Genomic DNA, 24610 nt, shown 5'->3' on the forward strand with positions numbered 1-24610 from the left:
GAGGGCCTTTAAAGCCTACTGAGATGTTTGAATGTCGTTCTTGAAGCTTAGGATAAAATCTGATAGAATTTTTTATTTAGGAAGTTAACTCTGTAGAAGAAATGTTGTAGAGGGAAGATAGAGAATGTGTATCAGACACAGTTCAGGTGGAGTAATAGAAACCATCCTAGAAACTTTAAGTAGAAAGGGATTTGACACAGGGGATTAGATGCTTATAATACCATGTGAAGGACTGGAGGAAGATTCTTTTGTAATAATTCTCAAAATATTGCAGTGAAACTGATTTGCAAGAGAAGTTGTGAGCTTGCTTAGAGTCAGGAAGGTGAGGAACAGAAAGCTGCTTCTGCTAATGAAGCTATCTTTTTGAAACCACAAAGCTAGTGACCAGAGACTGGGAAATGAATGTCTCCAGGACTTGACTTAGCAGCAGAAGTAAAACCGGAAGCAGGAAGTGGGCCTCCATCTCCTGTTTCCCAAACATAGCAGTACACATGCATCTAATGGGCAGGAACTAACATAATTGCATGAACTTGCAAAGGAGTTTGGCAAATATGGTGCTTAGTTTTCCAGTCTCAGAACTATAGGAAGCCACACTGAAGAAAGGAGGAATGAGTGAACCAGTTCTGGTATTGCACACAGGAGGACTAGATGGAAATTAGTGATAGGGCTGATGTGTTAGTCCTGACAGGGCAAAGTGATGGTGCATGAGGACCATGGCTTATAGAAAATGAAGTAATGTGGCAAAGGAGAAAATGGATGTGGGAAACATGTTAGAAGAAATGGTTTCTTCTACGACTTGACAAATGATTAGTTCTGGGCAGAGGTGGATCTAGGTTTTGTGCTGCCTCAACCTTATACAATTTGATGGGACTCTTTTTCCGAAGAATACAAATTGTGAAAAGAAAAGTAATATTCATTTCTAAAAAAAAATGAATCCCGGGGCACCTGGGTGGCTCAGTTGTTAAGCGTCTGCCTTCGGCTCAGGTCATGATCCCAGGGTCCTGGGATCGAGCCCCACATCGGGCTCCCTGCTCGGCGGGAGGCCTGCTTCTCCCTCTCCCACTCCCCCTACTTGTGTTCCCTCTCTCACTGTGTCTCTCTCTGTCAAATAAATAAAATCTTTAAAAAAAAATGAATCCCAATGAATTATAAGTTACTATAATATGACACCACAAACATTACAAATTCCAGAAAAACAAGATAGTATTTTCATTAATTAACTTCCTGATACATCTCTTTAAAAGTTTTTCTAGAATTTTTTATTGCAGATTCTTTGATTACTTCTTCATACGATGAAAATCTTGAAATATAATTTTTTATTGAAAAAATAATGCAGTCTTTAGCAGAGTTGATCAAACTTTTTTGAGTTGATCGGACTTTTTAATTTGGTGTTTTAGAAAAGTTTCTATTAACTTCACAATTCACTGATAATGCCACATTTTAATGACCTCCATCAAGTTTGGGAAAACATTTATTATGTTTCTTTCATATGTGATGTCAAAGCAAAAATTGCACCAGAGAGTTAAACAGGCAATGAAAACAATTTGAGGCTGTTACCGTAGTGAGAGAAGCTATGGCTCACTGTGAGCTTAGATGTACTAAAACAGTTTTTTTGTTGTTTTTTTTTTTTTTTTAAACAGAGTTTTTAAGAGCTGGAATAAGCTGGTGAAAAAAATACCTGAGGATATTAAGGGGAAGGTTGATCAGTGGCATGTGTCCAGCGCATTAACTTATTCTTGGGTGTGCAAATATCTTTTTCTGTAATGAGGCTATCTGTGCTTGCTACTTTACATCCACCAAAATTAGTCTCCTACCCTCTCCAGAGAGGCTGGGAGATGCAGATACTATCCCTTTGAGAGCTCCCAAGTACTTGAGGAAGACATTCCTGGGTTGTAAAGCAACCTGACAAGAGGCTTTTAAAGAGATTTACATTTCAAAAAACGGTTTACATTTCAAAGGAGCAGAGAAAGAATTTACAAGTATAAGTGTTTTTTTAAAGAGAATGCTCTAAAAAAAAAGAGGGAGGGAGAGAGAAATCAGGGCCTAGAGTCAGGAAGAAACCTGTTTCTAAAGTTCAGTCAAACTGAGGGAGATGTTGAGGCTCTCTAGGTCAGCAAAGAGTACCATCTCAGGGCTTTTCCAGCTTGCCTACGAAGTAACTGCTTAAGTACTCCTTGAATTGATTACATTTATTAGTTTGTCACTGATACCATCATTGTAGTGACATTTTATAATTTTATGATATCTGTTGATATCAGTATTAATCTCAAATCAACAAGAAATGTAGACCAATTTCCAGTATGTTCCCATGATTAAATTATCAAAAAATATCAAAATAGGTTATGTATAATTTCTGTTTGAAATGTTCTGTTCTTCTTAATGAATTACTGCTTTTGATATGTTCCGGAAAACAAAGTACTTACAGTTAGCTGGTCCAAGTCAGAATAATTTTTATCCTATTTTTACAACGTTTACGAAACCCTGAGATCATGTGAACACATAGCTAGAGTTCTTCCTGGGGAAGCTGAAGTAAGTGAGGGCCCCCAGGGCTGAAGTGTCCTCAGCTTCAACTTAAATCGGCCCCTGCTTCTGGCCTGAGATACTGAGAAACAAAGAAACGGAAGAGAGAAGCAGAGGCTGATGCAGAGGCTTTCACACCCCTTCAGTTCCCAGGATCCCAGGGCAATACACTGACATTTCTTGTTGATTTGAATGCACTTGTGGGGTAACAACTGCCTCTCCCTCCTCAAAATCTCCCCTGTGCTCTTGGGCCACAACGAGCCCCCCAGCTGATTTTGTATGGGTCCCAGAGATAAGAATGGTTTCCACATTTTAAACGGTTAAAAAATATCAAAAGAAGACTATCGTTTTACTGACGGGGCTTTGGAATATAGGTGAGGTTCAGTGGGGTGGAGTCCGGAGCAACGACCAAGAAAGAATTCTTGAAATGGCTTTGGTGCAAAATGGTGGTTTATTAAAGTACAGAGACAGGACCTGTGGGCAGAAAGAGCTGTGCCCAGGGCTGTGGGCAGTGGCGATTATATACGATGGGGTTGGGGGCCGTAAGGAAAAAGGGAGGTTTCTGAAAAACCTTTCATATGCTAAAGAAGACTCATAGGATACCAGAGGCCTTAACCATTGTCAAGTTAAGGTTGTTTACCCTCTCTAGTAAGGCATTACCATTAAGATAGTTGGGAACTTCCTGGAGGAACACTCCACTCTGCCCACCTCAAGTATCTGTCGATGATGGGCTGCAGGTTATAAAGACATGTAATTATATCTACATTTCCTTCTGGAAGCTAGGTTATTGATGATAGGAATGCTTTGTTCTTGTAGATTGCTAAGACATTTGTAAACTGAGGGAGACCCCTGTCTTGTAGGATTGTGATCTCTAAGTTAACTATCTGTTTTTCCTTTAGGGCAGCCAGAAGTGCCTGAGGAATATCACATATATCCCATGGCAGGGGTGGTGGTGGTGGTGTGGGGTGTCAGCTTCTGCGTTGTCCTCAGCTTGCCTTCTGTTCCCTCATGATTATGACACATGAAAATTATATGACATTCAAATTTCACTGTCCAAGAAACAAAACTTGCTTGGAGACCAGCCATGCCCTTGGTTTCTATATCGTCTCTGGGAGCTACTGTGCTGCAGTGGAAGAGTTTAATAGTTGTGACAGGTGACAAAGCTGAAAATATTTACTGCCTGGCTCTTTCCAATTTTCTGACCCCTGGTCTAGAGTTATCTTATCAACTAATCAAACCTAAGTTTTTGATAACTGACAGCCTCTTTATGATTGATGTGGCTGCTACCAAATCCCAGGCATGTGTAGACCTTACCTGACACGAAGAACTGAGTGACAGGGCGGGTTCAGATGTTGTGGGCACACCCCTGCAGGAGAATCACTTTTTAATCAGCCAGTCTTCTGTTATTCCTCAAGTCACACGGTGCAGGAAATAGGCCTCGCCACTCTTGCAAAGGCAATCTCACTCTACGTAAATAGAAATATGATAAATAAAATTAAATTTCAAGCTGTCCTGTTTAAAGAATCTCTATGAAAATTCAGTCAGCACACTTTTAATTTCATGTCATCTGATGTTGTCTGGGATTTAGCAACAACAAGCCTGGCAGTTTTCTCCACTTTTTTCTGTGTTCCTTGAATGTAAATTTTCCAGCTGGGCACTGAAGATTTAGGTAGGAAGACCACATGTCTCATCGGTATCAGTCAGAATTCTTTTCGGCTGCATGAAACAAACTTAACAAACTTAAGTAAATTTTTTTTTTCCTATGTAACCCAAGTCCAAAGGTAATAAGGAATTCAGGGCTAGTGTGGCTGCTCAGGATTGTTAAGTTTTTGAAAGGGTGGACAGACAGGGCTAAAGGGAGGCGTGGGGGCTCTCAGCTTTCTGCCCCACCCCAGGCATCATCGCTTGTTTAGCTTTTCATCTGATGGTCCCACGGCTGTTTTCCCTTCTTGTGTCTAGTCTGAGTTTCAGGTGGGAGAAAGGAGAGAAACCCGGAGAAAAGCCTGGCAAAGAATTACATAGCAAACACTAACACAGCGGTGTTTGCCAAACTCTCCTTTAGAATCTTTTCAAATAATAACTTGTTGACAATATGCTAGCTGAGTCCATCCCCTCTAATAAACTATATATATCTCATTAGCCAAAGTCCTACTGCATGGCCATTGCTAAAAGAAAAGAGGTCTGGGAAGGTCGGTATTTCATAATGGACACTTATGACTCATGAGGCTCTCTTAGTAAGGAAGAAAGGAAAAATGGATATCAAGCAGACAACCAGAACAGTCAGTCCCCGTGGATATAAGAGGCCCAGTGATTTGGGCATTAGCATGGAGGACTAGGGTCATGTCAGCTGTCTTGATGATTTGTACCAGTCACAGAGGTCAGATAAAGCATTCCAAGACATGACATGAACGTGTTAACTTTTACAATTCACTTTGCTGTGGCCTAAACTGATGATGGTAGTGGCTCTTAAATTTTTCTATTTTGATTGAGAGCTACTTATCCAGGTGGTTGCGGGATGGGGGTTAATAAAAGGACGGCATAGTTCACCTCTTCCCCTGGGAAGGTATGATGAAGAGTGAGAAAAATCTAAGACCTTCAACTCATCTGTATTTCTCAATAGCTTTACCAAAGAGTCTTCTCTGCCTAAAAAGGTGGCAAGCATGTTGAAGGCAAGATTCATTTCTTAAGCTCCTTCATTGGCTCCGCAGGGGATTAACACAGAGGTAATATCAAGCTTTATTGTCTGATGTATGAAACTAATAAGGGCAGTTTATTCAGAAAATTGGAGTTTCAACTTAGGAACAATTCATCAACTTCTGTTAATATTCAGCTCACTTCATCAAAATCAGGGACTTCAAGGGATGAGTTATAACCCCATAAATCCACCTTATACGTGAAAGTATTAGGAAAGTTTCTGTTTTGCCCACTATCTTCTGAAGTGCAATTTGTTATTTACAGAATAGTAATGTAGGCTGAGATCTTTAATGTTACTTACTTACACTCCCATATTTTTTTTTCATTTTTGATTACAAATCTGAGACTCAGAATGAGGGATTGTCTGTCCTATAAAATTTGTGATTTTGATGTTTTTATCTTATCTAACTTAATCAACACAACTCATCCTTCCACTTATAAGCAAACTCCTTATTCTTATCTTCACAGCCTATGAAGGGGTCAGTCCACCCTTGATACTGCCTCAGAGGGAAGCATCAATAACTTTTTTGGCTTGATATTTTATACTTTTTTTAAAGCACTAAATCATAAACATACTTTAAAGGTGATTGATAGTTTCAGATTATGAAGTCTGTGCTTGTCACCAAAAGGAAAATGCTTTTTGAAATTGTTCTTGATGAGAACAATAGCTATTCCCACTTCCATAGGTAGGAGAAATTTAAAAAAAACACAGTCATTTCTTTCTGGGGAGGTGCTGTGGTGTGTGGGGCTAGGAAGAGGGGGTGGGTCATGTTTTTTCTTGCTGACTCATAGTGTTGTGAATTAGTACAGTGGCATTTCAGTTGTCTGCACTCTTCCTGAAGTACACAACTTTCTGGATACTTTCTTATTCATCACAGAGAGGCCTTGTGGCTTATTGGCAAGAGCCTGGATTTGGCGTCAAAGAGATCTGCATTTGAAGCACTGTTATGTCATATACCAGCTCTGTCATCTTAGATAATCATTGACATCTTTGAACCTTCCTTTCTATAGAATGAGAACAATAACTCAGAGTTGTTGGGAGGACTACATTTAGAATGACCATTTATTTCCATTCTCCTATTTTGTGTTTGCTTTGTACAGAGGGAAAAATTCATAAAACTACTGGACCAATTGCATAACTCTTTAAGGATTGACCTGTCAAAGTATAGGGTATGTACAAAATTATCTGCCTGAGGGTAAAATGTCATGTTTGACTGAGATGCTTTCTTGTCGTACTGTAAAAAATCATCCACTATGTAATGGGAAAGTAAAAATACTGGTGTTGGTATCTCAGGTTCTGTCACACTGGAAAAAAAGTCCCCTAAGTAAGCAAGCTGCAGTCCTTTGTTCAGGGACCTTGCCCCACATAAGCCTACATTAGTAACATGTGCTATGTGTAGCTTTAATTTTATAATTTTTATAATAGCAGTCAGATTGAGGGGCAGCTAATTCATGAGGTAGACACGTGGCAGAGTCCTCATCCTGAAAGCTCACCCCTTGTTGCTGAGATATCCTGCTAATATTTCCCCAGCTTTTAAGATGCCTACTTGGACTCACTGCTTAATTCACTCTTTCTAGATCAGTACAATGTACTCTTTTGAAGCTGTCCAGAGTTCTTGTCAGCTCTTCTATACTTCACCTCCAGGTGAAACACACAAAATACACACACACACACACACACACACACAATTATATTCATGTATGTGTGTATGTAAATACACATATTTACAAAACATTTAGTTATAAATTTTATTTACAAAAAAATCTGTAGTAATAACTGTTGCATTCTTTATTTAATAATTCAAACATTTCATATCTGCACATATGTAGATCTTCTGCATTCATGTTTAAGTTCATGATTGATGGATATCTTAATGGCATATTTCTGGAAATTATAAAACCACATTTTGTCAAATTCACCCTTCCTGTTGGAACTGGGGCCAACACTGGTAGAAGACAACTGCTATGCAGGCAATGAAAAAGGTGTTTGGAGGCCAAAAGGGCCTGGCGGCCACCTCATTTGTCATTGTTTGGGCACTGTAACTCTGTGTGAGTTTGTGAATATTTAAAAATTACCTGTGGTTTTTCTGATTGCTCTTTAAAAAGCCAATCTGAAAGCAAGTTAAAATGAGAAATTTCTCAATGTGAAAATTTGTTCCTTAGATCAAACATTTTCATAATTATACCTTCCCTCTACAAAGTTCTGAACATTTTTATTTTTATATCACATTTCCACCAAATCACACTAACAAACTTGTTGAAATCCACAGTACTTCCAGGAGAGACGCTGCCATGGAGTCTGATTTTTCTTTTAACTTTTAAGAGTTTCTTTGTGACTCTAAATGTAGCACATGTAAAAGTTCCCAAAGTTTTTTTGGGAAAAATTACCTATCTTGAGAAAATTACAAAAAATATTTCCAAGTATGTGCTGTCCCCTCCACTTTTAGTAGCAAAACTATTATATGAACAAAGATGAATGATAACACTACATGTATGATACTATTTTGTATATTTTTATTGCACTGTGGAAATAAATAGAAGGATGTGGCTTTCCAAGACTAAGAAGAGAATATTTCCAAATTGTTTACTTTTTATAATGTTTTATGATAAAATGTTGTAAGAATACTATCGGGATATTTTTATAGTTTTACACAGTTCACTTCCCATTTTCCTTCCCAGAAAGCTAGTTTTAGTTTATTTTCCCATCACAAGCTTAAGGCTGATAATTTACGCATTTTCTATTTCTTAATTAACAAGGAAAACTTTCCTGCCAGCAACGCTGAACGGTTGCAAGACCTGAAATCAACTGTTGACCTGCTAACAAGTATCACCTTTTTTAGGATGAAGGTACCTTATTTTATTTGTCGCTATCCTGGTGTGACATAACACATTCGTTCCCCATGAAAGTCTGGGTTTTACTCATCTCTTGATCGCTGCCGTTCAACCCCAGCAATGATTCTGTGATGACTTTTCCAGTGCTAAGTGAATCCTCCAGTCTAAGGTGTTTGAAAGGGATTATCCTAAACACCTAAAATATTTTGATACATTTGGCTCAAATGTAGTTTTAAATTAAATCCATCTTAAATAAACATGGCACTTACTAAAAAAAAAAAAATCCGTAAGAATGCTAAATGGAAATGAGTTGACTTCTTATTTTAGTTTCATCTCCGATGGCTTACTGACTTTTTTCATCCCAAGAGAGTAGCTGATTCTTTTAAGCTTGCCCCAGTTGTGGCAACTCTTGTTTTCAGCCCCGGAAATGACTATATAGGAATAGATTTGATTGCTTAAATCATTAGTATAACTAACTGCCATCTACCAAACTATGCAGACGTTTCTTTTTAGATCTATCTCTTCTGCTTTAACAGCAAATTCTCTGCAATCATAATTTGGCTAGCAGGACAATTCATGTAAAGTGTTTCCTAAAACTACTTGTCAGGCTATGGGCTAAAAAAGTTTTGATCTTTTATGATGTTTATTCAGAAAATTCCTGTACAGAAAAAAATATATAATTTTCAGTTGCCCATGATTGTTTTCACTAGAAGCACTAAAAATGGTACTGTGTAATATGAGAGACAGAAAACAAAGTCATACTCTATCAGCAATCATTTAGATTTTTTAAAGTTCAGGTAAAATTCATTTGGCTTAAAATCTGAGTTAAATTGGGTGACTGGGATAAATAGAATTTCTATCCATTCTGATCTCTTGGCAGCAGCTGCCGGAACAGTGTGTAGAGAATGAGAGTGAGCCTCCAACCAGGCTCAGAGGGAGATGCTCCTTTATTGACAGGCGATGCCTGTCATCAGCACTGTGGCAAAACAGAAACGAAGGCTGGAGAGCTTCCTCCAACTCAGACCACATGGTCCTCCCACCCACCCCATCTATCTACATACCTGCATCTGTGTCCATATACTCTTCCTTCCTTTCTAATTACTATTGATTAGCTGTCTGTTCTCCTAGAAAAGGCCATCTCTTCCACCTGTGCAATTGATTTCATCCGCTCTTGAGTACGAAAACCTTGGTGCATCAGTCCTCCCCTCTCGCTTCAATGATCCACTCCCCTTCCTTCTCCAACTGCGATACCCTAATTCCTCTTTTCCTTTAATACCGAAACTCCTCAAAATCATCCTCTTCATGTTTTCTTCCCAATTTCTAATCTCCTAGTATCTTTTGAACAAATTTCATCCTCCCATTTTCTTCTCTCATTACAGACAGTAAAATTCATTCCTTTGTTGTACTGATCAATGAGTTTTGGTGTAGAGTGTAATCACCACTCCAGTCAACATATAAAACAGTTCCATAGTCCTCCAGAATCCACTTGGGTTGCTCCTTTATACTCAACCTGTCTCCCAGCCCTTGGTGACCACCGATCTGTTGCTGTCCGCCTATAGTTTTGCCTTTTCCAGAACATCATGTAAATGAAATAATACACTATATAGCATGACACATGGAAATTCATCCATCTTGTTGAGTGTATCAGCTGTCTGTTCCCTTTTTTTTGATGAGTAGTAATCCTTGTTATGTATACACTGCAGGCATTTGAGTTGTTCCTGGTTTGGGTTATAAATAAAACTGTTAAAAATACTTATGTACATATTAGTATAAATGGAAGCTTTCACTTGTCTTGAAGCAAGGTTCCTGAGTCATTTGATAAATGTATGATTAACTTTACAAGAAATGACAAATTGTGTTTTTTTTTTAAGTTTGTTTTTTTTTTTTTTTTTTTAATTTGACAGAGAGCGAGAGCAGGAACACAAGTAGGGGGAGTGGGAGAGGGAGAAGCAGGCTTCCCACTGAGCAGGGAGCCCGAGGCGGGACTCGATCCCAGGACCCCGGGATCATGACCCGAGCCGAAGGCAGACGCTTAACAACTGAGCCACCCAGGCGCCCCTAAGCTAATAATTTCTAAATTTGTATCTCGAGCCCCAGACAGCTTCATGAGTGTAAACTCATATATCCAAATATCTACTTGAAATCTGTTTTTGTGCATAATAACCTGTTCATTCTTCACTTGTCTGAAACCGAGTTCCTGATTTCCTGTGCACAGCTTTGCTCCTCCATTGTACCAGTTACTCAGGCTAAAACCGTGGGATCCCAACGGCTCTCTTCCTCTCACACCAATCATCCAGTCCGTCAGCAGATCCTATTAGTTCTTCCTTCCCAAACTAACCAGAATATGGTTTCTTCTAAACAGCTCCTAGCTTAACACCATAGTGCAAGCACTATGTTGACTGAATTCTTGCACTGTTCTCATCACGTGTCTTTCTACTTTTTCTACAGACCATCTTAGGCAGCCTAAGGGAAACTTTTAAAAGATAGTTCAGGGACGCCTGGGTGGCTCACTTGGTTAAGCATCTGCCTTTGGCTCAGGTCATGGTCCCAGGATCCTGGGATCGAGTCCCGTAACGGTCTCCCCGTTCTGCAGGGAGCCTGCCTCTCCCTCTGCCTCTGCCTCTTTCTCTATCATGAATAAATAAATAAAATCTTGAAGAAAAAAAAAAAGATCATTCAGTTAGGTCACTTCGCTCTTCTGCTGAAACAGTCCATTTCCTTCCCACCTTACTCAAAGCTAAGGTTTGTAAAAATAGTCTAGATATAAATGTTCCCCCTGGGCCCATCCTCTTCTTTAAATTCACCTACTATTGTCTCCTTTCTGTTAATACAATTCCACTAAAACACTTTCTGTCCCCTCTGTTTTATTTTTCTTTCCAGTGTGCATCATCATGTAATATATTTTACTGTTTAGCTCCATGAGGAAAGGGATTTTTATTTCTTTTGTTCATTGCAATATAACCATTGTCAGGCATATAGTAGGTGATAAATAATTGTTGAATTATTGAAAAGTATAGGTGGGTAAATAATGTGATCGGTTGCTCTAAGAGTTTCTAGTTGAATATTTACAGCTATGATCATTTTCACAACTATGATCCATTATCAAGAAGCTAAAGTAAATATTTACACATTTAAAACATTGCTAAGACCACATTTTTTTCCTGAACATAGAAAAATCAAATAAAAACATTTATTGAAGTTGTTTATACTGGATTGCAATCTTCTATTTTTGAATTTAAGAAAATAATTTGTCTCTCAGGTTCTGGAGCTGCAAAGCCCCCCAAAGGCCAGCATGGTGGTGAAGGACTGTGTTAGAGCCTGCCTGGATTCTACGTACAAGTATATTTTTGACAATTGCCATGAACTCTATTCTCAGCTAATAGACCTGGTAAGAAAAGATACATGTCTCCTTTTTGTTTCTAATGTCTGTTTCTATAAGTTTAGAATGACACTAAATGGGAAAATATGTTCAATTAATTTCACATTAACTGTGGGTTTTGAGAATTCCCAATATCTTTTCTTCACATATGAATATCATATCACTTTCATTTACATGAAATAATTCACTCCTTAAAATAACTTTATGTAGTAAAGGTAGATACTGGGTTTTTGTTTTTGTTTTAAGTTTTTCAGATGAGGAGTCAGTTTCAGAACAATTAAGTGATTTGCTCAGAGTCACACAGTGGTCAAGTGGCAGATTTGGGACTAGAATTTAGGATTCCAACTTGACTCATGTTCTTCCCCTAACTCATAACTGCCCTCCTTATCATTTTACCTCATAAAAGTGATAGATGGGGAAATATTTATATAAAGGATGGTAAAATCATCATATATGTAAATTTATTATTAAAGAATATTTCAAAAATACAAAAGAAAATACAGAAAGCAAACCAAACATACATATGATTGCCACCCAGATCACCAAATGTTAGCATTTAGTAATAACTTGCTCTGCTCTTTATTGTCTAAAGGCATTAAATGTTACACATAGAGCAGCATTTCCCTTTGTGCTTTTTCCAAATGGAATTTTCCTCCCTCCTCTTCCTTCAGAGATAAACACTCATAGTGGTCCATTTGAACGTATTTTCACATATGCTCAATAAACACTTCAGTTTTATTTTCTGTGAATTGCCTATTAACCCTCTGCTGATTTTTCTATGGGCTTGTCCTTTACTTATGAATTTGTAAACAAATTCTAAAATAGATTCTGGATACTAATCCTTTGTTGGTTATGGGATTTCATAAATACTACTTCCCTCTTTATATGTGATATGTCGTTTATGTTTGCATTGAAGTTTTCTAATGCCCACGATTTATGCATTGCTATCACTTCTGTAACACTGATGGTTGGGGATGCCTTTTTAATATGTCTTTATTGCCTATCCACTTTCCTGAAGAAAGCAGTCACTCCACTTGATATTGAAAACTTCACAATTGCCTCTGGAACTTCTTGGTTACTGGAGTGGGGCAGATTCTAGACTGTATACATTGGTTGAAAGCAAGTGGGACTCTTTTAAGCTAGGTTTCAAGCTGGGATTCTTACAGTATTAAAACTTTCTGACTTCCTAGGCCTAGTAGGAGAAAAAAATTAAATGGAGTTTATCATTTTATAAGAAAACAATGTATAACTACATAATTGTTCATAACTTTAGCTTATTATTCCTGCTAGATGTACTGTAGTTCATAAACTTAGGTCTCTTGGATTTCTAATGATTAAACTGTCTCTCAACTATGCTTTTCCATTGGGTGGATGTCTAATGGCTTCCCTTTGTCTATTCTCTACTATCTTCCTCCTATAAGGCTCTTCAGTTCTTTTACATTTTCAACATCATTGTCTTTATTTTAACTAAAAGGTAAAATTGAAACTTGTTATAGCATGTATGTTTTCCATATATAACTTCATAATCAATCTTATCAAACCTTACCAGCCTCAATTTCTTACTCCTTGTAACTCCAAACCCACTGTCCCCTCGCATGAGCCCTAAATTCTGTTATTTTCATGAATTGGCCATCCTCTTCTATATCCATGCATTCATTTGTCCTATATGTCTAAAATATTCCCCCATTCTCTGCCTTCATCAAAATTCAACTTAAATATGATCTGCTGTTCTACTAATTCATACCCAGTGGATGAACCAAATCACTAACATGGTGTACCTTATTTGGTGTCTTTCTACTGTACTACTATTATTAATAAATAGCATGAAGAGTTTTATTTTTATAAAAGATATAGAAATATGGGCAGGTCCCAAAAGCAAACATGCCCCTAACAGAAAGTAAATGAGGTGTCACATCAAAATGAATCTAGCATAGCTTAATATTTGCTGGCTTTATTTGTTTTTCTTATGTGTTTTTAAAGCTGGCTTTATTTGTTTTTTTATTTGTTTTTAAAGCTGGCTTTATTTTTTTATTTTTTTTAAAGCAAATTAAAAACAAAGACTTAAAAACAAAGACTTTTTTTTTTAAGATTTTATTTATTTATTTGACAGAGAGAGACACAGTGAGAGGGGGAACACAAGCAGAGAGAGTGGGAGAGGGAGAAGCAGGCTCCCCACTGAGCAGAGAGCCTCATGCGGAGCTCGAGCCCAGGACCCTGGAATCATGACCTGAGCCGAAGGCAGTCGCTTAATGACTGAGCCCGCCAGGCGCCCCAAAACAAAGACATTTTTATAGTTTGCCAACCAGTTTTCTTTTTAGGTAGAGAGATCTATACAGATTTTATAAGAAATCTTGTGAGTGTGGGAAAATGGAGTATTTGGAGCTAAACTTTCCATCTAAGAAAAAGACTTTTCTATAAACGTTATCATTCGAAATTCTAAAGGAAGCACCTATTGGATCTGAATAATTTAGGAAACTAATACTCTCTAGAGCCCTTCTGAAACCATCTCAGAAAACTTTTAGTGATAAATGTTCATCTCACCTCAGTGGACTGCAGTGCTCTTCTCCTGGGAGCTCAAGACCTTTTTTCCTCACACCGCATATCTAAATTATCCTCAAATCCTGATGACTTCATTTTCAAAACTAAATACCTTATCTTCACAATATATCCAGAATCTGACCACTTTTCACCATCTGCATGCTTCCTTCCTGATCTGAGCCATCACCATTGCTCATTTGGATTACTATGTAACTTCTTAATAGAGATCAATGCTTACACCCTACCGTCCTACATCTATTCTCAGTAGAGCAGCAAGAATGATCCTTTTAAAAAGTTTAAGTCATGTTTCTCTGTTGCACAGAATGTTCGAAAGTCCCTTCTTTTCAGTCAAACTCAGAGTCCTCACAATTGCCTATAAGATGCAGGATCTGGCCCATATTACACTTTCTACTCCACTTACTCTGTCACTCTGTCTTTTGCACATACCATCATGGAAATGGAGAGTCAAATAAGAGTTTCCCCACCAGAACAATGTTGGACCCCTTGATACTTATGTGAATGCCTGGATCATAGTAGGTGCTCAAGAAAGCATTTGTTGAATGAATTGAATAAATGAATAAACAATAATTTTTCTCAAACAATAATAATTTATAGGTATATTTGGTCTATTATAAACAAGAGAGAAAGGAGTGCTCTATTCTGTGATAGACACTCAAGTGCTTGCCTAAAGCCTGTTGGAGTTGTCCTGAGTCATACCACAGGGTCCTTGATGATGAGATATGGGAGAAATTGATCCAGTCCCAGTGCGAAAACATTCCAGTGCTTTTCTCCAGCCCCCTCTCCTCTGCTGCAGTAACCTGGAGTACACACATTCTAGATGGTATAGCTACCAGCTGGAGGAGGGCTATTCAGCTAGCTTCAGACTTTGGATATTTAAGAAATAATCCATTATTGCATTAACTCATTGAAATTTGGAGATTTACTTGTCACCACAGCACAACTTAGCTTATTTTGACTAATTGACCTTCAAATCAGTTTCCAACCTGCCACCCAAACTATTTAAAATATATCCATGTTTTTGTGACTCTCTTATTTTTAACTCTGTAATCCCATTCACTTATGGGATTAAATCCAAACAGTTTGCCATTATCCAAAGGCCCTCCTAGATCTGAGCTCTGTCTTTCCTTATTTCAACCTCATTTCCACCTTGCATTCTATGATTCAATGCACTAAACTCCATGACGCCTTTGTCTGCATTGTCTTTACCTTTCTGGAGTTGTTTTACCTCCCCTAACTCCCTTCATGGCTAATTCTAGCTCATTTGGCTATTTCTTCAGAAAGCTTTTAGGGCCTCTCCCAGCCAAATTAGGTGTTCCTATTCTCATAATACCCTGACATGTTCTCACCAGTGCACTCATCATGCTGAAATTGAGTAGGCACAAAATAATATAATAGCTGTTTGGCCTGTCTTCTCCACTAGGTTGTGAGTTTCATCTTTGTAGCTCCAGTGTTCAACACTGTGCCTGACAAAGAGTAGGTTGATAAAGTAATTAATTAATAAAAAACAAATTTTATAAAAAACAGCACTAAGTTAGCGATTTATAGCCTCTTTTAATGACTCCACTTCAAAGTCTATGGTCAAGAACATGGTCTCTGATGTCAAAACCCTTGAGTTCAAATCCTGGCTCTCCTGATTATTATTTTTGTAGCTTTGGATACACTACTGAGCCTCTTCATGTCATAGTTTCTTCATCAAGATATATTTTTAATATTCATGCTATGTCTCTTTTATCTGAGTTCTCTTTAGATGAAGTAATGCTTGAAACTAAAAAACCAAGAATTTCAGGGTTGTGAGACACAGTATAATTCTGATTATTTAAATGTGGAAGCATACTTTCTCTCTCCAAAGGGGTTTTTGAAGAATCATATAAAAATAGTGCTTGGAATAAAAATGAAAAATAGATTTAAGAGAAAAGTCAAAGTAGCTGCAGTTAGAAGAACAAAACAGAAATGTGCTCACCAGAGGCTGGCTGCACACTCAAGGAATAACCTTCATCTTGGCTGAATCACCCAGTTATATGTTTGTCCTTCAATTTAACATAACTAAGAACTCAAATGTGGTAGTGTGGACATAGGTGATTGATCTCTTGCATAAAGACACATGGGATAATCTATAAACTCACCCAATATTCTAATTATATTTCTTTAATTAATAATGAGTTTAAGAATCCTCTCATAACTTCATTAGCTTTTTGAATGACCATTTTTATAAATTACCTGTTTATATCTTGTGCCTATTTTTAAAAAATAGAATTTTTGTATTTTTCTGGTTAATATTCTTGAGTCTCTTTGTCCTTTGTCAGCTTCTGACATTGCAAAGATTTTTCACAATCTGTAATCTTTATCTTTGTCACAGTGTACACACAAGAAATTCTCAATTTAATATATTCAAGTGGATATTTTTCTATTTAAATTTGAGATTTGGAGTTTTAAAGAGCCTGTTCTACCCATCCCACAAATAGAGGGCCTCCTTATGTGGACTTTAATAAGATGGATATTTTCTTCCTCAGTAATATGATTATGATCATTAAGTTAATTTCCCTTGCTGTTGTTCCATGCTCCTAAGGCAGCCTTCAGATTTACAGATTGTCTTTTAATATAGCTGCTCCTCCAGGAAAGGACAGGCCAAAAATTCTCAAGTCTGAAAAAAATATTTGTCAAGTCTCTTTGAAATGTTTGTATTTTATTTAAAAAAAATATCATTTTTCCTTGAAGTGAGCTTAGACTTACATTAGTGCCTAATATATAATAGTGCTGAATGAATAGCTAGCTACCTGCCTGCCTGCCTACCTACATACCTATCTACCACCTATTACCTACCTACCTATTTATGGAAAATCACATACAGATGGGCTCCAACTTCGGATGGTTCACCTTACGATTTCTTGACTTTACAGTGATGTGAAAGTGATAGGCATTCAGGAGAAAGCATACTTGAAATTTTGAGTTTTGATCTTTTCCTGAACTACCGATAGGTGGTATCATCCTCTCCCATGATGCTGGGCAGTGAGAGTGAGGCACAGCAACTTCACCCACACGATCACAAGGGTAAACGACGGATTCAACTGTTCTGTACCCATACAACCATTCTGTTTTTCACTTTCAGTACATTATTCAATAAATTTCATGAGACATTCAATACTTTATTATGAAATAGTCTTTGTGTTAGTTGCTTTTGCCTAACTGTAGGCTAATGTGAGTGTTCTGAGCATATTTAAGGTAGGCTAGGACAAGGTGAGACATATGGCTGGTTGGGTATATTAAATGCGTTTTTTACTTACAGCATTTTCAATTTATGGTGGGTTCATTGGGACATAATCCCATCACAAATTGATGAAAAAAAATATATATATATATTTGTTTCCATCCCCAGATTACCCTGCCTCTTGCTTCTGAGGCAATCTGCGTTATGATTAGCTTTCTGATTGATTTTGTGTACAATTAATATACACGTCTATTATCCATTTGTGGTACCATCCTTATCTCCACCAATCTCTCATGTACTACATTGTATGATACGATTTTATGGTTACATGTGCTAACTCCAGAACCAGATTGCGTAAATGTTATTTGGTAGGAATTGTGCATTTTTTGAAGTTCACTATTACTTTCTGAGAATAATCTATGCTGATATGTTTAGGAAATTTTTTTGATTTTTTTTATAGCTGCCTATCATATAAATGTACCACAGTGTACATACCAATTTTAATATTTCACTTTTACAAATAATAGCACAATGAATATTTCTGTGGTGGAAATTATGTTTGTAAGTTCCAGTCTGTGGTCTTAATAGCAGCATGCCCTGCTTTCCTCTAGTTTTAAAGTTTTACTAGAAATAATGTAAACTTCATTGTAAGCCATCCTGTTCCATGTGATCAAAAGCAGTCTCTTTTTTTCCCACATGTGTTAAAATGTCCTTTTCCTTGTCTAATTCCCATAGTACACATTGAGTTTAATGAGAACAAAAAAAAAAATCTGTCTTATTTAGTATTGAATTTACAGCACATAATACTATGCATCACATAGAGTAGTGGAAATCAGCAAATACTTATTTAATGGAACTTCTATATAAAAATATCTGTTTGTATGTATGCAGCATGTGATAAGTATCCTGCTATTTATTTAAAAGTTTTGACCAAGATATCTTCTGAAAACTTCCTGGGACAGAAAATACCTTCCAAGAATATTTTAAACTGGCAACTTACATGAACTTAAAGGTATCAAACTTCAAAAAGTCTAGCGTTGAGCTATAGATGTGTACTTTTCCAATTAGTTTGGCCAAAGAAGTTGCTTTAGTTATCTTTCTTTAGTTTTATTCTTTTGCTTTTGCCCTAGCCAATTCTAAATAACTCAGTAATAAAAGGAAAATTAAAAATAAAATATGACTTTGAAAATTACAAATAGAAAAATGCTAATTTTTTAACTTTTAATTTGAGATGTTATTTAAATAGTGATTATTAAGGAACTGGCTAGAAAGTATCCGTGACTTTTCTTAAGTTTTATTATTGTTGTTTTGTTTTGTTTTTTTAAAGCAATGGGCTTTCTTATGCAATCAGTAGCATTAGTTTAGGGAATGGTGTTCATTCTGCACATAAATTGCTTCTTCACTACCTCCTGGGATTATTGTATTAGCACTAGATCTAAGTACTGACACATTTAAAATTTAATTTTCTTTTAAAGTTTGCTGTAAAGTGTGTAGGAGAAAGGTTATGAATATGAAATTTCTTCTTAAATGCCAGCTTCATAAGTGATATATAAATTCTTATAAAAAGGAATTGCTCAAAATGAGTGGTATATTGACATATTTTATGTATTGGTGATGAAGAAACGTGAAAATCCAAAGCCTAAAACTTTATTAGACCATTGTTTTAATCAATGTGTATTTCAGTTTTTCTAACAAAGTAAAATAAAGTCACAAATGAAAACTTAATGAATTCTAAAATAACAAGAGAGTATGTTGTGTCAGTGAAACTAGTAAACTCTTGATTCTGAAAATGCATTATGACAATGCATGCAAAGAAAGTGATAAATCCATTGTGTTTAATAAACACTGATGAAACGTTTTCAAAATAAAATGTCAAATGACATATTTAAAATATAAGTGGACCAAGTAATTTTACTCCAGGAATGCAAGGATGGTTCAACATTAGAAAAATCTATCAATATAACTCACTATAGTACTTAACTAAAAGAAAAATATCATATATGTATTCAACATAAGTAGAAAAAGCATATGTTGAAATTTGATGCCTCCTTATGATTAAAAAAGAAACTCAGAAAACTAGGATGGAACACAATTTTTTTTTTTAATTTGGTTAAGGTTACATTAAAAAAATATCTATGGCTAACAAAGTTAAACAGATGATGTTTAGGAGCATGCATTTCAGAAATATAGATAATTATCCTATTAATAATGCTCTATAACATAATATTTGAAGAAATAAAAGAATAAGTATTAGAAAGGAAAAGAAAAAAACTGTTGTAATTTATGGATGATACGACTATATATGTACAAACACTAACAGAATCTACCTGAGCTATTGGTTCACATAAGAAAAAAATCTCATTAAACAAATACAAAAATAATTTTTTTACACCAGAAATTGTGCACATATTATTAGGGAAAGGAACAATAGCTTACTGTAGAGTGTTAAGAAAATCATATGGAGTCTCATCATATGGAGATAAGGGAAAAAAAGAATTGGATTCTTGCCTAACACCATATACAATGTGAACTCAAAAGGATGAAAGAGGTGAGTGTAAATGGTAAAAATGATGATAGTATAGGAGAATACCTTTCTAGTGCAGGATAAGAAAGCCTTTTTAAAACTCCAAAGCACAAATTATATGTATGTATATATGTATAATTAACATACAGTCTTGCTGCACCTGGGTGGCTCAGTTGTTAAGCGTCTGCCTTCAACTCAAGTCATGATCCCACGGTCCTGGGATCGAGCCCTGCATCGAGCTCCCTGCTCCGTGGGAAGCCTGCTTCTCCCTCTCCCACTCCCCCTGCTTGTGTTCCCTCTCTCGCTGTGTCTCTCTCTCTCTGTCAAATAAATAAATAAAATCTTAAAAAAAAAATTAACATACAGTCTTATGTTAGTTTCAGGTATACAACATTTGATCCAACAATTCTGTATATTATTCAGTGCTCAGAGCAATATGTGTAGTCGCCATCTACCACCATAAAATGTTATTACAATATTATTGACTATATTCCCCATCCTATATTTTTCATTTCTGTGAGTTATTTTTATAACTGAAAATTTGTGCTTCTTAAGAACCTTTATTTTGCCTATCCCCCCACCCACCTCCCCTCTGGCCTATCCTCCCACACACCATTTTGTTCCATGCATTTGAGTCTGTCTTTTTGTTGGCTTTGTTTTGTTTAGCTTTGACATATAAGTAAAATCATATGATATTTGTCTTTCTCTGCTGGCTTATCATACTTAGCATAATGCCCTCTAGGAACATCCATGTCAAAAATGACAAGACCTCATTCATTTTTCATGACTATTTCACCAAATATATGTACCATGTCTTCTTTATCCATTCTTTTATCAGTGGACACTTGGATTGCTTTCATATCTTACCTGTTGTAAATAAATCTACAATAAACATAGGAATACATGTATCTTTTCAAAGTAGTTTTTTTAATTTGTGGGGTATAAATATGCATTAGTGGAATTACTGATCATATAGAATATCTATTTTTAATTTTTTGAGGAACCTCCATACTGTTTTCCACAGTGGTTGCACCAACTTCTATTCCTACAAAGGCAAACCAAGTGCACAAGGGTTCCCTTTTCTCCACATCCTTGTCAACACTTGTTATTTCTTGTCTTTTTGATGCTAGCCATTGTCACTCGTGTGAGGTGTTATCTCATTGTGCTTTTGATTTGCATTTCCCTGATGATCAGTGATGTCATGTGTCTGTTAGCCACCTGTGTATCTTCTTTGGAAAAATGACTACTCAGCTCCTCTGCCCATTTTTTAATCGGATTTTCTGTTCTTTTGGTGTTAGGTTTATAAGTTCTTCATATATTTTGGATATTAATCCCTTATCAGATATATCATTTACAAATATCTTCTCCCATTCAATAGGTCAAATTTCTGTTTTATAGATCGTTTCCTTATTGTGCAAAAGCTTTTTATTTTGGTGTAGTCTCAATAGTTTATTTTTTGCTTTTGTTTCCCTCAGGAGACATATCCATAAATAGGTTGCTAAGGCTGATGTTCATGAGATTATTACCTATGTTTTCTCTAAGGAGTTTTATGGTTTCCCATCTCAAATTTAAATCTTTAATCCATTTTGAGTTTAATTTTGTGAACAGTGTAAGAAAGTGGTCCAGTTTCTTCAGTTTTTCCATCACCATTTACTGAAGAGACTGTCTTTTTCCCATTGTGTATTCTTGCCTCTTGTTTCATAAATTAATTAAACTGTAAAGGTGTGTGTTTACTTTGGGGCTCTCTATCCATTTCCATTGATCTATATGTCTGGGTGTTTGTGCCAAGTCTATATTATGTTAATTACTATCGCTTTCTTGTATATCCTGAACTCTGGAATTGTGGTGCTTCCAGCTTTATTCTTCATTCTCAAGATGCTTTACTATTTCAGGCTTTTGTGGTTCTACACAAATTTTAGTATTAATTGTTCTAGTTCTGTGAAAAATGTTTTGGTATTTAGGTAGGGATTGCATTGAATTTAAAGATTGCTTTGATTATGGAAATTTTAACAATAGTCTCCCAATCCATGAACATGGACTATCTTTAAATTTGTGTCATCTTTAATTTCTTTCACTGTCTTATGCTTTATAGAGTACAGGTCTTTCACTTCCATGGTTAAATTTATCCCTAGTATTTTATTTTTGGGGGACAATTGTAAATGAGATTGTTTTCTTAATTTCTATTTTTGCTACTTTATTATTAGTGTATAGAAATGCAGCAGATTTCTGTATATTAATTTTGTATCCTGAAACTCTACTGAATTCATTTACCATTTCTAATAGTTTTTGGTGGAGTCTTTAGGTCTCTCTCTATATAGTATCACGTCATCTGAAAATAATGAAAATTTTATATTTACTACCAATTTTGATGCCTTTCATTTCTTTTTCTTGTCTGATTGCTGCAGCTAGGACTTCCAGTACTGTGTTGAATAAAAGTGGTAAGAGTGGACATACTTGTCTTATTCCTGATTTTAAAGGAAAAGGTTTCATTTTTTTCACTATTGAGTATGATACTGGCTGTGGGTTTTTCATATATGGCCTTTATTATCTTGATATATGTTACTCCTAAATCTACTTTGTTGAAAGTTTTTTCATGAATGAATGTTATATCTTGTCAAATGTTTTTCCTGCATCTATTGAGATGATTATACCTTTTTTTAAATTATTTGTCTTGTTAATGTGATGTATCACATTAATTTGCAAATATTGAACCACCTTTGCATCCTGGAATAAATCCCACTTGATTTGGGGGAATGATTTTTTAAATATATTGTTGGATTTCGTTTGCTCATATGTTATTGAGGATTTTTGCATCTGTGTTCATCAGAGAAATTGGACTGTGGTTTTCTTTTTCTTTTTTTGTAGTGTCTTTGTTTGGCTTTAGTATCAGGGTAATGCTGGCCTCATATGAATTTGGACGTTTTCCTTCTATTTTTTGGAATAGTTTGAGAAGAGTAATTTGAGAAGAAATAATATTAACTCCTCTTTAGATGTTTGATATAAATCTGTGAAGCCATGTGATCCTGAACTTTGTTTTTCGGGAGTTTTTTGATTACTGATTGAATTTCATTGCTGGTCTGTTTAAATTTTCTATTTCTTCCTGATTCGGTTTTGGGAAGTTATATGATTCTAGGAATTTACCTTTCATGTGTCTGTTGACCATCTGTATGTCTTCTTTGGAGAAACATCTGTTCATGTTTTCTGTTCTTTTTAATTGGATTATTTGGTTTTTTTTTTTTGGTGTGGAGTTGTATTAATTCTTTATATATTTTGGATAATAACCTTTTATCAGATATGTCATCTGCAAATATCTTCTCCCATTCAGTAGGTTGTCTTTTAGTTTTATTGATGGTTTCCTTTGCTGTGCAGAAGCCTTTATTTTTGATACAATCCCAATTGTTTATTTATTTTTTTTTTTTGCTTTTATTTCTTTTACCTCAGGAGACATATCTAGAAAAATGTTGCTACTGCTGATGTCAGAGAAATTACTGCCTGTGCTCTCTTCTAGGATTTTTATAATTTCAAGTCTCATATTTAGGTCTTTAATCCATTTGGAGTTTATTTTTGTGTATGGTGTAAGAAAGTAGTCCACTTTCATTCTTTTGCATGTAGCTTGCTCAGTTCCCCCAACACCATTTGTTGAAGAGACTGTCCTTTTCCCATTGGATATTCTTTCCTGCTTTGTCAAAGATTCATTGACCATATAATTATGGGTTTGTTTCTGGGCTTTTTATCATGTTCTATTGATCTTTTTATCTATTTTTGTGTCAGTACTGTACTGTTCTGATTACTACAGCTTTGTAATATAACTTGAAATCTGGAAATATGATGCCTCCAGCTTTGTTTTTTCTATATCAAGATTGTTTTAACTATTCAGGGTCTTTTGTGGTTCCATACAAATTTGAGAATTATTTGTTCTAGTTCTGTGAAAAATGCTGCTGGTATTTTGATAAGGATTGCATTGAATCTGTAGTTTGCTCTAGGTAGTATGGACATTTTTGTCCAAGAACAATATTTGTTCTTCCAATACATGAACATAGACTATCTTTACATTTATTTGTATATTCTTCAATTTCTTTTGTCAGTGTTTTAGAATGTTCAGAGTACAGTTCCTTCACTCTTGGTTAAGTGTATTCCTTGGTATTTTATTATTTTTGGTGTAATTGTAAATGGGATTGCTTAATTTCTCTTTCTCTTGTTTCATCATTAGTGTATAGAAATGCAATGGACTTCTGTACATTGATTTTGTATTCTGTGACCTTAGTGAATGCATTGACCAATTCTAGTACTTTTTGGTGGAATCTTTAGGGTTTTCTATATATAGTATCATGTCATCTATTAGTGAAAGTTTCACTTCTTCCTTACCAATTTGGATGCCTTTTATTCCTTTTTATTTTCTGATTGCTGTGGCTAGGACTTCCAGTACTGTGTTGAATAAAAGTTGTAAGAGTGGACACCTTGTCTTGTTCTTGAACTTAGGGGGAAAGCTTTCAGTTTTTTACCATTAAGTGTTATGTTAGCTGTGGGTTTTTCACATATGGTTTTTATTATGTTGAGGTATATTCCCTCTAAAGCTACTTTGTTAAGGGTTTTTATCACAAATGGATGTTGTATTTTTGTCACATGCTTTGTATCTATGAAATGATCATATGGTTTTATCCTTTCTCTTACTGATGTGATGTATCAGATTGATTTACAAATATTGAACCACTTTTGCATCCCGGGAATAAATTCCATTTGATCGTGGTGAATGATTTTTTAATGTATTGTTGGATTCAGTTTGCTAATATTTTGTTGAAGAGTTTTGCATCTGTGTTCATCAGAGATATTAGTCTGTAGTTCTCTTTTCTGCAGTTTCTTTATCTGGTTTTGGTATCAGGGTAATGTGCGCCTCATA

The 24610-nt window shown here is 35.8% G+C and overlaps 1 protein-coding gene across 3 annotated transcripts in view; it reads left to right on the forward strand.

Annotated features, from left to right (window-relative positions):
- UNC13C (unc-13 homolog C) overlaps positions 1 to 24610 on the forward strand; it is a 601702-nt gene that overhangs the window by 292626 nt on the left and 284466 nt on the right. For all 3 annotated transcript variants that reach the window (XM_028100275.2, XM_088025127.1, XM_028100274.2), the window contains 3 exons: positions 6316 to 6384; positions 7972 to 8061; positions 11306 to 11434. In XM_028100275.2, coding sequence (XP_027956076.2) covers positions 6316 to 6384; positions 7972 to 8061; positions 11306 to 11434 — 288 coding nt within the window. The remainder of the gene's footprint in view (positions 1 to 6315; positions 6385 to 7971; positions 8062 to 11305; positions 11435 to 24610) is intronic.

The sequence above is a fragment of the Eumetopias jubatus genome, unplaced genomic scaffold, assembly GCF_037043125.1.
Source record: "Eumetopias jubatus isolate StellerSeaLion01/CBP00866 unplaced genomic scaffold, mEumJub1_p1.0 scaffold_7, whole genome shotgun sequence".
NCBI classification, from domain to species: domain Eukaryota; kingdom Metazoa; phylum Chordata; class Mammalia; order Carnivora; family Otariidae; genus Eumetopias; species Eumetopias jubatus.